Source organism: Myxocyprinus asiaticus, chromosome 20, assembly GCF_019703515.2.
Source record: "Myxocyprinus asiaticus isolate MX2 ecotype Aquarium Trade chromosome 20, UBuf_Myxa_2, whole genome shotgun sequence".
NCBI lineage: Eukaryota > Metazoa > Chordata > Actinopteri > Cypriniformes > Catostomidae > Myxocyprinus > Myxocyprinus asiaticus.
Genome location: NC_059363.1, coordinates 16,834,235 through 16,851,377, shown reverse-complemented (window position 1 = coordinate 16,851,377; position 17,143 = coordinate 16,834,235). Strand labels below are relative to the sequence as shown.

Sequence of the window (17,143 nt, the reverse complement as noted above, 5' to 3'; positions counted from 1 at the left end):
TTTATAACCGCAATGTGTGGACCACACACCCAAGTTTTTCTCTCATTACACGTGTGTACATTTTGAAGTGACAAAGTGATTGGATTTGACAGCGAGTCATCAAGAAACTTCATAATCTAAAACTACTGACCAGATTATGGCTTTTTAGTTGACAAAAACGCCTAATCAAAATGTATGCACTTTATATTCTCATGATTTTATAAGCACAGTTTAGTTAAGCATTTTTGTCATTGTGAAATTATTCAACCCCGCCCCCCCCCCCCCCAAGACAGTTATGGATTTACAAAGGTAAGCTTTTCTGATGACCCAGCATTTTTTAACTTTACATCTATATCAGTTGAGTGACACATTCAAAGTCATAGATTTTTTAAAAATACAGCCATGTCATAATTATTCAACCCCTATTTATGTAGCTGTTTCTTAAATATGTAAGGCTACACAAGTAATTGTTTTAAAACAAAATTAAGTCATCAGTCTGCAATGGCACTTATTTAAGTTTTAAAATGTAAGTTTAGCATTGTAAGCAAACATGTATTTCTATGCAAAAAATGCAATTAAAAATAAGATGTCTCAAAAGCTAATAGAGGAGATTATTTCATTACACAAGAAAAGTCATGGCTAAAAGTACATTTCCACGGCACTTCAATTTCCAATAGACAAAGCTGGTAGCACCATTCATACATTTTTTAAATATGGTACAACAGCAACCTTCTTGGGGTGTGGAAGAAAGCACAACTTCACCAAGGGAAATGTTGACTAAAATATTCAAGAAGTGGAAAGACCTGTGGAGTCCTGGAAGAAGGTTTTATAGACATATGACACTAAAATGAAAATGAGTTTTAGACCCATGGGTCAGCAGTACGTCTGGAGTAAGATGACAAGGTGATGACAAGAACGACACCATCCCCACAGTCAAGCATGGAGGTGGGTCAGTCCTGTTATGGGGGTGTTTTGTGGCTGCAGGAAACGGCTATCCTGACTATGTGACTGACACCATGTAATCAGGTATCAGGCCATTTTGGCATGAAAAATGTGATGCCTTCAGTGTGTAAATTGAAGCTTGGTGATCACTGGATTTCAAGCAAGACAATAACACCAAGGATACATCCAAGTTCTCCAAAATCTGGTTCAGGGATAGGTCATGGAATGTCCTTAAATGGCCCTTTCAGTCCATCAATAAAATCCCATTGCAAACCTTTGTTGGGATTTCAAGGAAGCAGTGGTAGCACAGAAACCAAAAAATGTCAATGAACTGGAAGCTTTTGCTCATGAGAAATGTGTAAAAATTCTAAAAGAGAGGTGTCCGAAGCCTGAGAACACTTACCTGAAACATTTAATTGCTGTTATTAAGGATGCTCCACAAATGATTGACTTTGGGGGTTGCATATTTTTGACATGACATTTGTGGAGAGAATTAGTTATTTTTTTATTTAAAATTTGGGTAAACTGAACTCTTTGTTCTCAAAATCACTCAAATGTGTTTTAAAAACTTACTTTGACTGTTTACTGAGGTTTTAGTTGATGTGTTTTAATTCACATCACCAGAATGTATTGCTGATCAGGGGGGGTTGAATCATTTTGATTGCAACTGTATATGATTCTGTATTATTAATACAAGTAAAACAATAAAAAAACATCACAACAGAAACAAATTTCTTGAAGTTTTACTGACAAAATAATTGCCTATATTTACATAATTGCGCATTGCATTCACTGTAAGAGAGAACAAACAAGCTTGAACACAGACAAATGCACAAACCATGCCATGATAATGATGGCATAACACCTTAAAAAAAAGGACACATTAAATACAACATTACAGGATGATGTAAAATACCTAAAACTCTTACATTAGAATGGGGATAGTATTCTCTTATTGTGAAATTTCCCCTTCAATAGAATTTGTAATATTGTATTTTTATTGATCTGAGAGTGCACATTAACTGTTATTTTCCAATTAAATCTAATCAAATGCATTAACTATATATAATTTTGATGTAAACATATTCAAATGAATGAAATCCATTTTGCCAAGTTATTATTCAGAATAATTTAATAGGCCCGTATTAACAAATTGACAGTCTAAAATGTTGAACTACACAACCTTTTGTTGGAGGAAGAAACTTTTAATGCTTACTAATAAAGGCTGTGAACCTTTCAGTTGACTGAAATCACTTAATTCACTGCTCAGCTGTGCTGTTCAAATGATACATTCCACTGATTATCAGGGAGCTTAGTGTGACTCTTTAACTACCCTTCAAGGCCTGCACATTTGATCAGCTCCTCTCCTTCTTTCAGTTGTCAGACCAAGTTGTATAGAGGGTTATACAGTGTTTTTCTCCAACTAAGCTCACACATATATACGCACATGTGCCTTCCCACACATACAGGTTATAAGTCTATCTTTTCCGAAGTTATCACTACACTATTACTGTTTTTTGTAGAAGGTTGCACCTCGAGGACAGTGTGAGGGCCTTGTGTATCCCCATACAGAGACTCCAGTAGCTCATCATGGTCTGAAGCGCTTGGGACAGCCAGCCTGGAGCTGGGAGACCGAGCAGAGGCTGTAGCCAGGCCAATTTGGGGCGCTGGAAAGTTCTGAGCAGTTTGCTGGGCCTGTGCCAGCCTATCTAATTCTGCATGCTTTCTGCCTCTTCTTCGGCCCAACACTTTGACGTAGTTGGCAGGGACAAGGCCAGTGGTCTGCCCGTCTACGCTAGCCAACAGCCAGCCACGCACTCTGGGCTGTTGTTCTGAAAATAAGAGTGAAATATATTGTGTACAAGTAGTAAATCATTGCTGTCAGTACCAAGGACAAAATATACACCGTTTGAGAAAATTTTTCTTAACACTGTGCTTAACATCAGTTAAATATAAAATATTACAAATGTTTAAACTTACACAGTTCAATCTGATTAGCAGTACTAATAGAAAAAAGGATTTGTGACTAGGTGTGAATCTTCACTGTCCTCATGATGCCATTTCGATTCAAAGGGTAACGATTCAATAACAAAAAGATTCTCGATGCATCACAATTCATCTTGTCCTCCAATTTTTTTTAATAATAAACACACTCCATATTAAATAGTATTCAATTATTCATTTAGAATTAATTTAGAAATAGAGAGCACAGGAAGAGAGAAAGGCACTGGGAAGCAGGAGATGAAAAATAATTTGATAAATAAAAACATCACCCGAACCGTGGTTTCATCATTATTTTCAGCTGTTTTTTTCCCTTGCTGTGCAAATCAGTGCAATAATGGGCACAAGCCCATCTTTCATGTTGTTTGTTGACGTATTATCACAAATAAACTCTCCCGTTGCCATGTGCGTGAGTTTATGGATGAATTTCGGGATCGTAATTTCAGTCGGGGACGACGATCATGTGGTTGATACAACTAGTCTGCGATCGGTTCTGTAGTGTGCACTTAGCTTCAGTATATGCGTGTTTCTACCATCTTACTCTGTCTCTGGCGTGCATATAAGCCTTGTTTATACTTTTTTTAAATAAGTTTTGCTTTTTTTTTTTTAAAAATAGGAGGGATGAGTCAAAATTAATTTTTGTGGTAATCAACATTATGCCACAAATGCTGTCGATTGAGCTGAACTTGTATAGAACCCGGAACATTCCTTTAACCTGGTACTGCAGCGTGTGCTGTGCATGCAGCTCTCAGTGTCCCGAGGCATTTATACGGTTGCACTCTTCTCCAAACGACAGCAAGCATGCAAGCATGCAAGAAACAGCAGTGAATAAGTGCTTTGCTTAACTTTACATTTACCTAGCCAGGGAGGTATTTTAATAATATTTCATGTTTGCTACTCATATGAAAGAGTTGAACAAAACAAAAACACTTAACAACCAGTTGTAGGATATTTAAACTGTCTGTCTGTCTGAAATTAATGTTAACTCCAAAAAAAACTTAAATGGTTGTTGTTCTCCTTCTGGATCGCTAGTTTTACATTGCTTCTCGAGACCAGAAACTTATCAGTTTAATATAAAGTAAACCAAACTTTAGTGTATTGTTTAGACCTTTTAATTAATTATACAAAAAACGTAGTGGATAAAAAGGCTTACTTGTCTTTCTGAACAAGAACAACTGCAACAGGTTTTTTCACAGTGAAAATATTGTTCTTTTAACATTATTTGCAGTAGTTTTACACTGCCTCAAAAGCACAGGTACATCTGCCCTGCCCCTTTCTTCAAATTCGTCCAATGAGATTGAAGCTCTGCACACGAACCATGCAAAAAGTTACAAAAATTGGCATGTGCACATGAAGGCCAGGCAACAGCTGCATAGAGTATAAACCAGGCTTTAAGCGCTACTGCACTGCCATGGTTTAAATTGAACTCAGAATCGATTCTAAATTTTTGAGAATCAATTCAGAATCATTGGAGAGAAAATCATGATGCACTGTAAAATTGATTTTTTCTCCCACCCCTATTTGTGACACAATCCAAACTGTACTGTTGTTTTGTTTTTATTTTTTCAATTAGCCCTGATTTCCAGCCAGTGTTTACACCCTGCTCAATGCTTAACTACACTTTTTGCCCACTGATCATGGTGAGAATATGTGATGTTCTCTAACCTTTAGGGGCCAGATTAAGCATGTCTCCAGCCTGTAGTGAGATCTCCTCCTCAGACGCAGCTGTGAAGTCGTACTCAGCTCGTGCAACCACATGATCATCTTCCCCACTTGCCCAGTTACTGGCTACAACAAAGAACACACACATTCCTCAATGTTTCCATCAAGCACAATTAAAGGGAACCCAAAAATGAAAATTTACTCATCATTTACTCACCCACATGCCATCCCAGATGCGCAGGACTTTCTTCAGAAGAACACAAACGAACATTTTTAGAAAAGTATCTCAGCTCTGTAGGTCCATACAATGCAAATGAATGGTGATCAGACCTTTGTATCTCCAAAAATCACATAAAGGAAACAGAAAAGTAATCAATATGTCTGCAGTGTTCAAATCCATATCTTTAGAAATGATATAATAGGTATGGGTGAGAAACAGAACAATATTTAAGTCCTTTTTTACTCTAAATCTCCACTTTAACTTTCACTTTGAGGTATGAAAGTGAAACTAAACAGGCACCACATGTGACTTTCAGATGCAAAAGTGAAAGTGGAGATTTAGAGTAAATATGGACTTAAATTTTGATCTGTTTCTCACCCAAACCTATTATATTCATTCTGACAATATGGATTTAACTACTGGACTATTATGGATAACTTCTACATTTCCTTAATGTGATTTTTGGAGCAACAAAGGTCTCATCACCATTCACTTGCATTTTAAGGACCTACAGAGCGGAGATATTCTTCTAAAAATCATTGTTTGTATTCTGCTGAAGATACATGAGGGTGAGTAAATTATGAGAGAATTTTTATTTTTGGGTGAATTATCCCTTTAAGTACATTTTCTATTGTGCACTGCTTTGAAGATATGCAGGGTTTCTGGATGACTGACCAAAAGAATGACTTAAATCAAATCAAATCAAATCACTTTATTGTCACACAGCCATATACACAAGTGCAATGGTGTGTGAAATTCTTGTGACTCAAGAATGACTGTTCTAGTGACTCAAATTCAGTGACTCTGAAGTAGTATAAATGTTTCATTCAGGGGGGTTTCTGTATTGGTGCATTGTAATTCATGCTGTCAGGGTGTAAGTGAAGATTGACTACATGACTACATGAAGTGAATATCAAGTGTTTTGCCATTGGCACACACAAAATATAATAAAGTTACACAATAAGACTCACAGCTTGTCAGACCAATAAGGAGGCATGAGAACAGACAAAAAACAGAGGGAAAAGATCTGGGTAGTGAAATGACTAAATTAATAGATGGGCCAACAAAGTACTGGACAATATCTCACCATTTTCCTCATGACCCTCAGATCTCAAAAGCCTCCAGATCAAATACGGCCCTCCAAGAACTACAGCAAAAAACAAGAAAATGGGCCATGATTTGACAGAATTCACTCTGGGGTCATCTATCCCTGCATCCCTGGTTCCTGGAGCCGACACCACAGAGGAGGCCGCGCTATCCACCCACAAGTCATCAACCTCCGAATCCTGACGCAATCCCAGCAGCCTCTGTAGTCTGCGATATAGGTATCGAAGGGTCCTAACAAGGGCGAATGCGGACAACACTTTTGTGAAATGAACGCGCATGCGAGAGAAGTGATTGGCCACATCTAGTACCGCACGGAAGCTGTTATAGACAGCAGAGAATGTAGCATCCATCATCATGCTGACTGATGAGAAAGCGTGGACAATGCTCTCAATAGACTGAAACGCTCCCCGGCTGCTCTCCTCTGCCTGCTGGACAAACCGGCTGGGTGGGACATCGTCTGTTTGGTAACGGTTATAACCAAGGCCGCCTCCAACTCCATAACCACTGCAACTGTAGGGGCTGTACCCCCCATAGATGGAGCTGCCATAAGGACTGTATGAGGAGGAAAAAGAGCTATAGGTAGGACGGTATGCTTGTTGGACAGGTCTTGGAGGGATGGGTGGTGCAACACGTGTTAGAACCGGAGGACCAGACACGGGTGGCCCACTCTGTGCTGCTGATCCAAAGTCAGTAGAGCTAGATATAGGAAAACAAAATGAACTGTCAAATCAAATGCAATATCTAAATAAAAACACAATACTATATACACAGTTCCACAGTTTTCACTAACTTCCTAGTCTAAAATTAAAGGCAGTTAAGCAACAACATGGGTGAGAATGTGTGAAGTTTGAAAAACTGTGGTCACTGAACTTTGACACTCACATGCAAATACTAACTAGCATGCTCGTGCACGAGCTTGCTAGTTTACATAACATAAACAGCACAACTTCATGAGCTCAACTTAATAGTATTCCTCTCTGCATCACAAGGATATGCATAGATACGTACAGATATTACAATAAAACAATAACAATATAATAAAGCAATTTGTCAAGTACATTTGATCTGAGTTTGTGTTTGGTTCGTTCGATAGCTAACAAGTTGGCTAGCATACGTGCACAGTCACTATATTAGAACGAAGTTACTTTACGAACCGATAGTTCAGTGGTGCAGTTATAGTTCCAGGGATTCGCCTTTCCCACGGTTTTGGCGGAGGCTGAGCCATTATTTTATTTTCCAGACCAAAGTCGGCCTGCTCCAAACGCTAGGAAGACAAACGAACTCACACTTCCAGACTAAAGCAATCGAGCTTTTACCTCGATCTGACTGACAGTAGGTACGAGACCAAAGCAATCTATCGTCACGGTTCTTAACATTGATAGCATTGTGCTCATTTCTTTACACTTTCCGAATGCCTTCTATATTGGAGATTTTACATTTTCTCACACATAATGCATTGTAAATTTATTGCATGTAGTATTGTAGTTTCAGTCTTGATAATCTAAAAGCCACTTGTCAGAAGTGGGATTTGAACCCACGCCTCCATTCGGAGACCAGAAATCTCTGTATCCGAGAAGGATGAAACCTTGAGTCTGGCGCCTTAGACCGCTCGGCCATTCTGACTTAGAAAATCATTGGCGGTAATGAGCATTATCACGAGAGAAAAACTGTAACTCGTGGGAATAGGTTAAGTGATGTTGGTTATACCCATGCATATTGTCCAAAATAAATTGAATATTTTTTTTTTTTTACGTTAACATTATTTATTCACAAGTCTCTCTAAAAAACAACTTTTAGATTATGTTTTGGTTGGGGTCTTGTCAAATTCTTGTTTGTCAAGTTTTAAGAGCTAAGAAAAATTCTATCTGTCAATTGCAGAATCTTCACATGAACAGGCAATGAATTTGAATTTCATACAGAAAATAATTTCATTTCTAATACCAGCAAAATTAGAATGAGAAATTAGAAGACCCTCTTTGGTGTCTCACAATGCACCTTTTAAGAATGGTTTTAGCAGTTATTTGTTGATTTGTTTGTTTGTTTCCTATGTTTGCATATTTCTAATGTTCAACTACAGTTAAGTGGTGGAAATGGCCAAGAAAAATTGGGGACGACCCTAGCTGGGGAGTCAGGGGGCATTTGAAGATCAGGTTAGAGAAAACGCAGAACATTTTGGATAGCTACCTCTCAGTTTAGTGCTCTGAAAGTTAGGAACACTTAAACACATGTTGTGGATCCTGTTGTAGGGGGTTTCCCTTAAAAAATGTAACCAACTGAAACAGCTTAATCTCAGTGTGAGTTCAGCGATTGAAGCTCGAAAGTTCTTTAGCTAAAATCGGTCTGTGCCTACCGAAATTCTTACTTCTGCCCCCCAGTGGCCTAAGCAGGAAGTGTTTTTGAATGTAAGGGCATGTATGAGCTCCAGTTTCTGGGTGAAATGTCCAGACAGGGCTGACAGAAGCAAGTTGTTTTTAGTTGTCAATGATGTGTGAAGAGGAATGCATATTTTATTAATCCTGACCATCAACCCCAACCCAAAAACTAACCGTTGGAGTAAAATTGTAATCTTAGAGGGAAAATGGAATTTTCAAATGGCACCCATCATTAATTATGTTAATATGATTACTGGTACACAAACCAAGGTCTGTGATGCTGCTGACCCAATGCACATTCAGTTGCACCACAGAAGAAGGTGAATGTATTTAAACAGATGCAAACATTTCTGATGGGAGATGCCGCTTGTCAGTAACTCGGCTGAATGGATTATTTCTAGCTGATGTGTTAGAATCGGTACATACAGGATGCAAGCATTAGAAATATTTGAAAACAATCATAGTGTATAAAAATGTGTAAAGTTAAGTTAGGCCTAATGGCTTATTTAGCACATTAAAAATGACAGATAAAGGCATCTCATGTGAAAAAATTACAAGTTTATTCTGTTCAGTATTTGTGCATTGTAGCAAAAAGTGTTACAACTGTACTCTGTCTACTCTACTATTATTGTCATAATTTGAGGCATTATCTTTTCTATATTATCTTTTTTATTTGATTACAAAATGGTGTCGTGGATGGCTGCCTCGGTGTGGAGCTCTCCAATTCTTTTGTTGTTTTTGTTTGTTTGTCCTCTGTTTAGTAATTTTCTTTCCCAATCAGTTTTACCAGGGATGAACTGCTGAACATTCGGCAGCACAGACCAAACAATCTTTTCCTGGTTTTTGACTATTTGGATGTTTTGCTGGACATTTTATTCGGAGGCGCAGCTGTGTTGTTCAAGTGCGCTATGAGATGCAAGTGAGGGAAGCGAGCCAGTGCGCTAGTCAAGCTCCGTCAGCATGGCTTCCGAACAGCGCTGCCGAGTATTCATCTGGCAAATCTCCTCTCTCTCCCTAACAAAACGGATGAACTACATCTCCTCACCCGTATAAACAAGGACTTTTCAAACTCTGCTGCCTTGTGCTTCACAGAAACCTGGCTGAGTGAAGCCATTCCAGACAGCGTGTTACATCTGCCAGGCTTCCAGCTGTTCAGAGCAGATACCATCGTGGAGTTATCTGGGAAAATGAGAGGCAGTGGAACATGCTTTTAAAATCAATTAAAGTTGGTGTACAGATGTAACAACGTTAAAGAAGATGTGCTGTCTTTATCAACTGTCTCTTTATCAACTGTAAGCCTTTTTACTGACTGTGGGAGTTTTCCTTGTTTATTCTGGTGAGTGTTTATATTCCTCCACAAGCGCAGAGCTGCAACAGCTTGATGATCAGATCACAGACACGGAACAACAATATTCGGACTCACTTATTATTATTCTCAGCAATTTTAACAAAGCCAACCTCACCGTGAACTGCCAAAATACAGACAGCACATTTCAAACCCCATCAGAGACAGAAATATACTGGATCACTGCTACACAACATTAAAGGATGCATATCGCTTTGTCCCCAGAGCAGCTTTGGGACTCTCTGATCATGGTCTGGTTCATCTTCTTCTGACTTACAGGAAGAAACTAAAATCAGCTAAACCTGTAGTAAGGACTGTAAAGAATGAACCAATGAAGCAGAGTTGGAACACCAAGCCTGCTTTGACTGCACTGATTGGAGTGTTTTTTAAGCTGCAGACACCAAACTGGACGAGCTCACAGATACTGTGACATCATATATCAGTTTCTGTGAGGATATGTGCGTTCCTACTAGGACTTATTTAACATTCAACAATGACAAACCATGGTTTACAGCAAAACTCAGGCAGCTTCATCAGGCCAAAGAGGATGCTTACAGAAGTGGGGATAAAATCTTGTACAGTCAGGCCAGAAACACACTGACAAAGGAGATTAGAGTGGCTAAAAGAAGCTACTCTGAGAAGCTGAAAAGCAAGTTTTCAGCTAATGACCCTGCATCAGTTTGGAGTGACCTGAAAGACATTACTAACTACAAGACACCATCCTCCAACTCTGTAGGGAATCAACAACTGGCTGACGACCTGAATATGTTTTACTGTAGATTTGAAAAGCCCAGTCTCACACCCCACACCCATTCTGACCTTCACCTCACACAAACATCAACACCTCCTGCAACCACCCTCCTCCCTCCTCTTGCTACTCAACCTGCACTTAAGATCTGTGAAGAGTATGTGTGCCGGGTCTTCCAGAAACAAAAGACAAGGAAAGTACAGGGCCCAGACAGTATTTCACCCACTTAGTCTAAAATCCTGTGCTGACCAGCTGGCCCCCATCTTCACAGACCTTCAACAGATCACGGGAGCAGTGTGAAGTTCCCTGCTGCTTCAAATAATCCACCATCTTCTCTGTCCCAAAGAAACCCAAAGTCACAGGACTTAATGACTACAGACCCATCGCTGTGATGTCTGTGGTCATGAAGTAATTTGAGAGACTATTGTTGGCCCACCAGAAGGACATAACTGGACCCTTTTTGGATCCCCATCAATTTGCTTATCGAGCAAACAGGTCTGTGGATGATGCAGTCAACATGGGATTGCATCATATCCTGCAACATCTGGACAGACCAGGGACATATGCAAGGATCTTTTTTGTGGACTTAAGTTTGGCTTTCAACACCATCATTCCAGCTATTCTCTGGACAAAACTCTCTTCCCACCTCTATCTGTCAGTGGATCACCAGCTTTCTGACAGAAAGGCAGCAGTTAGTGAGACTGGGGAAATTCGCTTCCAGCACCTGTACGATCAGCACTGGTACCCCCCCAGGGACGTGTGCTCTCCCCACTACTCTTCTCCCTGTACACAAATGACTGCACCACCAAGGACCCCTCTATCAAGCTCCTAAAGTTTTGCAGACGACACTACTGTCATCGGCTCATCCATGATGATGTTGAGTCTGCATACTGAAGGGAGGTTGAACAGCTGACTGTCTGGTGCAGTCAAAAAAACCTGTGGAGATGATAGTGGACTTTAAGAGGAACACCCCAACATTGACCCCACTCACCATTCTGAACAGCACTGTGGCAGCAGTGGAATCATTCAGGTTCCTGGGCTCTACCATCTCACAGGACCTGAAGTGGGAGACCCACATTGAGAAAAAGGCCCAGCAGAGGTTGTACTTTCTTCACCAGTTGAGGAAGTTCAACCTGCCACAGACGCTGCTGATACAGTTCTACTCAGCAGTCATTGAATCTGTCCTCTGCACTTCAGTAACTGTCTGGTTTGGTTCGGCTATGAAATTGGACATCAGAACACTACAAAGGACAATTCGGACTGCTGAGTGGATTATTGGTTGCCTCCTGCCCTCTCTTCAAGAACTGTACACTTCCAGAGTGAGGAAAAGAGCTGGAAAAATCACTCTGGATCCCATTCACCCAGCCTACTACCTTTTTGAATTGTGGTCTTCTGGCCGGCACTACAGAGCACTGAGAACCAGAACCATCAGGCACAAGAACAGCTGTTTCCCTCAGGCTATCTATCTCATGAACAATTAAAACTGCCCCAATCGAGCAATAATTATGTGCAATACACAGCTTAGTCTATTTATATGTATCCTACATATCCTAATGTTTCTGCCATTACATTCCCTTGCACTATCTGTATGTAACAGATTTGTATTTGTATATATATATATATATATATATATATATATATATATATATATATATATATATATATATATATATACACATACACTGGTGGCCAAAAGTTTGGAATAATTTTCAGATTTTGCTCTTATGGAAAGAAATTGGTATTTTAATTACCAGAGTAGCATTCAGCTGATCACAATGTATAATCAGGACATTAATATCATGAAAAATTACTATTACAATTATATATATATATATATATATTTATTTTTCAGAACTTCTTAAAATACTTCAAAGGGTTCTCATCTAAAAATCCTCCACGTACAGCAATAACAGCTTTGCAGATCCTTGGCATTCTAGCTGTCAGTTTGTCCAGATACTCAGGTGACATTTCACCCCACACTTCCTTTAGCACTTGTCTTGTCGGGCACTTCTCACGCACCTTACAGTCTAGCTGATCCCACAAAAGCTCAGTGGAGTTAAGATCTATAAAACTCTTTTCCAATTATCTGTTGTCCAATGTCTGTGTTTCTTTGCCCTATCTAACCTTTTCTTTTTGATTTTCTGTTTCAAAAGTGTTTGTTTCTTTGCAATTCTTCCCACAAGGTCTGCACCCCTGAGTCTTCTCTTTACTGTTGTACATGAAACTGGTGTTGAGCGGGTAGAATTCAATGAAGCTGTCAGCTGAGGACATGTGAGGCGTCTATTTCTCAAACTAGAGACTCTGATGTACTTATCCTCTTGTTTAGTTGTACATCTGGCCTTCAACATCTCTTTCTGTCCTTGTTAGAGCCAAATAGCTTTCAACTGTGTTTGATATAATTGCAAGTGATTTTCTAGTACCAAATTAGCAATTTAGCATGATTACTCAAGGATAAGGCACTGGAGTGATGGCTGCTTGAAATGGGGCCTGTCTAGATTTTATCAAAAATTACTTTTTTCAAATAGTGATGGTGCTGTTTTTTTTTTACATCAGTAATGTCCTGACTATACTTTGTAATCAGTTGAATGCCACTTTGGTAAATAGAAGTACCAGTTTCCTTCCGAAACAGCAGAATCTGTACATTATTCCAAACTTTTGGCTGCCAGTGTATATCCACACACACACACACACACACACACACACACACACACACACACACACATATATATATATATATATATATATATATATATATATATATATATATATATATATATATATATATGTCTTATTGTGTATTTCTGTATATACTTATATTTTCTATTTGCTTTTTATTTTTATTCTATTTTTGTATTAACTCTGTCTTGATGTTGTATTGTTGCATTGTTTGTGCACTGGAAGCTTCTGTCACCAAGACAAATTTCTTGTATGTGTAAGCATACTTGGCAATAAAGCTCATTTTGATTCTGATTCTATTACACATGATGGCGCTGTTGAGTTTCCACTTTACAGCTATTGTAATCTATTATAAATGTGTGTCTCTGGACTGAAATAGATCAGATTTCGAGCACTTGTGAAACATGAGTTGATAAAGATCAAACAGGATATATGAGAGACCATTGCTGCCAGACAACGTTGGGATTAATTGTTTCAATCAAGTTAATGGCCAGTGGTTTAATAAATTCATTGCTGTTGGCTGAGAACACACGGTCCACAGAAGCAGTTCCCTCGCTGCGAGAAAATGTGTTTTTGAGCCGATTAGACTCTGAGAGAGTTTATTACTGTTTAAATAATTGAAAAGTGTCCCTGTCCACTTTTATTATGCATGTGAAATATTATATTTGCAGAGCTGAATATAGCATGCGCAATACATCGCCTGCACACCACTGTGCAATAGGGCTGCCCTTTTGAAGTTTGAACTATTGGATTCTGGCAAACAGACTTTCAATAGATTGAAATAACTTATTTTTATTATTTTAAAGACTTTACGTGGTAAATAAACAGATATTAGCAGTAAACAATATTATATCCAAAATGTTTGATGCAATGACTGTGCATCACCAAAAATAAATATAAAATAATAATAAAAATAATAATAAAATATATACTGTATATATTATTATTATTATTTTTTAAATAAACATTTTTACTGTAGATTTTTTTTGTCACCATTGTGTTTTGCAAAAATTCAGATTAGATAATAAAAACAGGTAGGAGTCAAAAAATCCCAATTTAATTGAACGTAATTAAGATTCTTGCAGCCCATTCATCTCAACCAAAGTGCAGCCTTGTTCCTTGAGTGTCGCGCTCACAGCTATACGGTGACAGCCCTGCAGATGTCGTAATGACGCACGACTCCAGCGCGTTGACGCCGTATTACGTCCAACCAATCAGCAGCAGTTTCCGAAGCCCAGGAAAGAAGCAGATGATATGGCAGCTTTGTGAGCGGCCAGGTGGAACTAGCTTTTGTTTAATTGGGCTGACAGCGGAACATGAGTACACTTTAACGCGCGCACCGCAGCGGGGATCCGGGGGCAAAGATGATATACCTGATATTAATTTCTGCCGTTTCTGGGGCCATCGTCACGCTGCTTTTGCAGCTCTTCCTGGTATACCAGAGGAGCCCCAAGCCTGTCGCGAGGACAGTGCAGTATGTCAAAGCAGTTCCTGATCCTGCACTGAAGGATTACTTTAGTAATCAACAAGCCGATGCAACGCAGCAACAACAGCAAGACATCACATCCGCTGCCTCCAAACAACCAGAGCCCGCTTCTGCCAAACAGCAAGAACCCACTGTCTCCGGCAGCAGCCCCAAACAACAACCGCTCTCGCCACCGCCTTCCCAGAGCGATCCTCTTCACACTTCCAAAGCGGAGACATGCGATTTCCTCAACGCAATCATTTTGTTTTTATTTCGAGAGCTCCGCGACACCCCAGTGGTCAGGCACTGGATCACCAAAAAGATCAAGGTAGAGTTCGAAGAGCTCCTCCAAACCAAGACCGCCGGGCGCCTGCTGGAGGGGCTCAGTCTGCGGGATATCTCCCTGGGCAACTCGGTGCCCGTCTTCAAAACAGCCAAACTCATGAAGCCTGTGGCTCTCAATGAAGACAACATGCCAGAGGAGCTGAACTTTGATGTGGACTTGGAATATAACGGCGGCTTTCATTTGGCCATCGATGTTGATTTAGTATTCGGCAAATCGGCTTATCTGTTTGTGAAGATGACCCGGGTGGTCGGCCGGCTGAAACTGCAGTTCACCCGCATGCCTTTCACGCACTGGTCCTTCTCCTTCATGGAGGACCCGCTCATAGACTTCGAGGTGAAGTCTCAGTTTGAGGGTCGTCCTCTGCCCCAGCTTACCTCTATCATAGTGAACCAGCTCAAGAGAGTCATCAAGAAGAAGCACACGTTACCAAATTACAAAATAAGGTAACAGCTGCAGTAGATTGCAACATCACTTGTCCGTCCCTTTCTTTTGACATGTCATTTAAGTTCAGCCGGTCAATTAAAGATGCACTCAGTAATCTGTTCCTGGTTAGAAAAGTTTGAGTCTTAAAGAAATGAATAGTTATTATGAAACATATGTATAAAATCATGACCACTCACTTGAGATGAGGACTCCAGTCATATCAGTAACCTTATAAAAGCTGTTTTATTCTGCATGGAGAGGGTCCCCTCATGGGGGCTGCCATGTTAGGGTCACATGACAAGCCAAACGCTGCTTGCTTATGGTGTGTTCAGGTCATATCGGAATTGCCGTAATCTCGAGATTCCGACTTTTAAAAAGCATTCAGATCTTCGTAGAACCGAAAAACGGGTAATTACAAGTTGTAAACTCAGAATTCTATAGAAGTTACAGATTGACAGTCGTGAAGTCATGCAAAAAGAACCAATATGGCAGCGGCCCAACAGTTAAAGGTAGTGAACATGTTACTTGGAGTGCTCTGCTTTCTTTTTTCTTAATCACTTTGCAAGAACATACAGAGGTGAATTAGGTGTGATAAATATTTAGCTGTTTTGGCATTATGCGTGATGCCATAACACAAACAATTTCTGAGTTCTCATGAGGTGAACAGCTCGTAATTACAGTGATTCTGATACGACGTGAACACAGCATTAATTTCAATAGCTACCATGTCATTGAACACTTTTCCTCATGGATTCAAGGAATGTACTAGGTTCAATACAAGTTAAAGGTATAGTTCACCTAAAAAATGAAAATTCTCTCATCATTTACTCACCCTCAAGGCATCCCAATTGTGTATGACTTACTTTCTTCTGCTGAACACAAAGTTTTTTAGAAGAATATTTCAAGGTGCTTACAATGCAAGTGAATGGGTTCCAACATTTTGAAGCTCCAAAATCACATAAAGGAAACATAAAAGTAAGCCATAGTTATGTGGTTAAATCCAAAGCTTCTGAAGCGATATTATAGGTGTGGGTGAGAAAAAGATAAATATTTAAGTCCTTTTTTTACTATCAATCTCCACTTTCACTTTCACATTTTTTTTTTTTTATTTTTTTTTTGGGTGATTCACATTCTTTGTGCATATCTACACCTACTGGCAGGGAAGAGAATTTATAGTAAAAAATGGACTTAAATATTGATCTGTTTCTCACCCACACCTATCATATCACTTCTGAAGATATAGATGTAATCACTGGAGTCATATGGATTTCTTTTATCCTGCTTTTTGGCTATGCGCTTTTTGGAGCTTTATTATTTTGGTACACATTCACATGCATTGTGAGGACCTACAGAGCTGAAATATTCTTTTAAAAATCTTTGTTTTTGTTCTGCATAAGAAAAAAAGTCACATCTGGGATGACATGAGCGTGAGTCAATGAGAGAATTTACATTTACTTTTGTATTTGTATTAAACCATGAAAATTTCTATAATAATGGCTGAGAATAGTACATTTTTACAGTGACAACTGAAAACTATTGCATTTGAATGATGCTGAATCCATGCCCCTAGGTGTCAGTGTAAATCCAAGATGACTGCCATATTGACCAGCACAACATAAACAAAAAATTACTGAGTGCACCCCTAAGGTCTGAAGCAGTAGTTTGAACATTCTCCACTTTTGCAGAACACAGTTTAGGGTTTTAAAGATGAATGAATCAAACTGAGCACAAATTGTCTGAATAGTGGTTTATATTTCATTCATGATGTCTTGCTATGTTGGACTGTGGTTTTTGGAATGAGCCTGTTGCTTTGGCAGTACACAGCGAGTCTCAAGAGGCTGTGAAACCAGTAGTGTG

At 39.3% G+C, this 17,143-nt stretch overlaps 2 protein-coding genes and 1 non-coding gene across 4 annotated transcripts in view; 1 reads left to right on the top strand and 2 right to left on the bottom strand.

The window, feature by feature from the left end:
• Positions 1-1,648: 1,648 nt before the first annotated feature.
• pex13 (peroxisomal biogenesis factor 13) lies at positions 1,649-7,266 on the bottom strand. Its single transcript, XM_051647144.1, has 4 exons — positions 7,066-7,266; positions 5,892-6,607; positions 4,588-4,710; positions 1,649-2,753 (listed from the first exon to the last, which is right to left on the bottom strand). The coding sequence occupies exons 1-4, from the start codon at positions 7,134-7,136 to the stop codon at positions 2,392-2,394; spliced, it is 1,272 nt and encodes a 423-aa protein (XP_051503104.1). The 5' UTR covers positions 7,137-7,266; the 3' UTR covers positions 1,649-2,391.
• A 158-nt stretch (positions 7,267-7,424) lies between these two features.
• On the bottom strand, positions 7,425-7,534 carry trnal-caa (transfer RNA leucine (anticodon CAA)). Its single transcript has 2 exons — positions 7,497-7,534; positions 7,425-7,470 (listed from the first exon to the last, which is right to left on the bottom strand). It is a non-coding gene; the product is annotated as a tRNA-Leu (tRNA).
• Positions 7,535-13,758: 6,224 nt separating this feature from the next.
• The window catches only part of pdzd8 (PDZ domain containing 8), a 69,975-nt gene continuing 66,590 nt past the window's right edge, over positions 13,759-17,143 (top strand). For both annotated transcript variants that reach the window (XM_051646510.1, XM_051646508.1), the window contains exon 1: positions 13,759-15,306. In XM_051646510.1, coding sequence (XP_051502470.1) covers positions 14,417-15,306 — 890 coding nt within the window. In that variant the 5' untranslated portion in view covers positions 13,759-14,416. The remainder of the gene's footprint in view (positions 15,307-17,143) is intronic.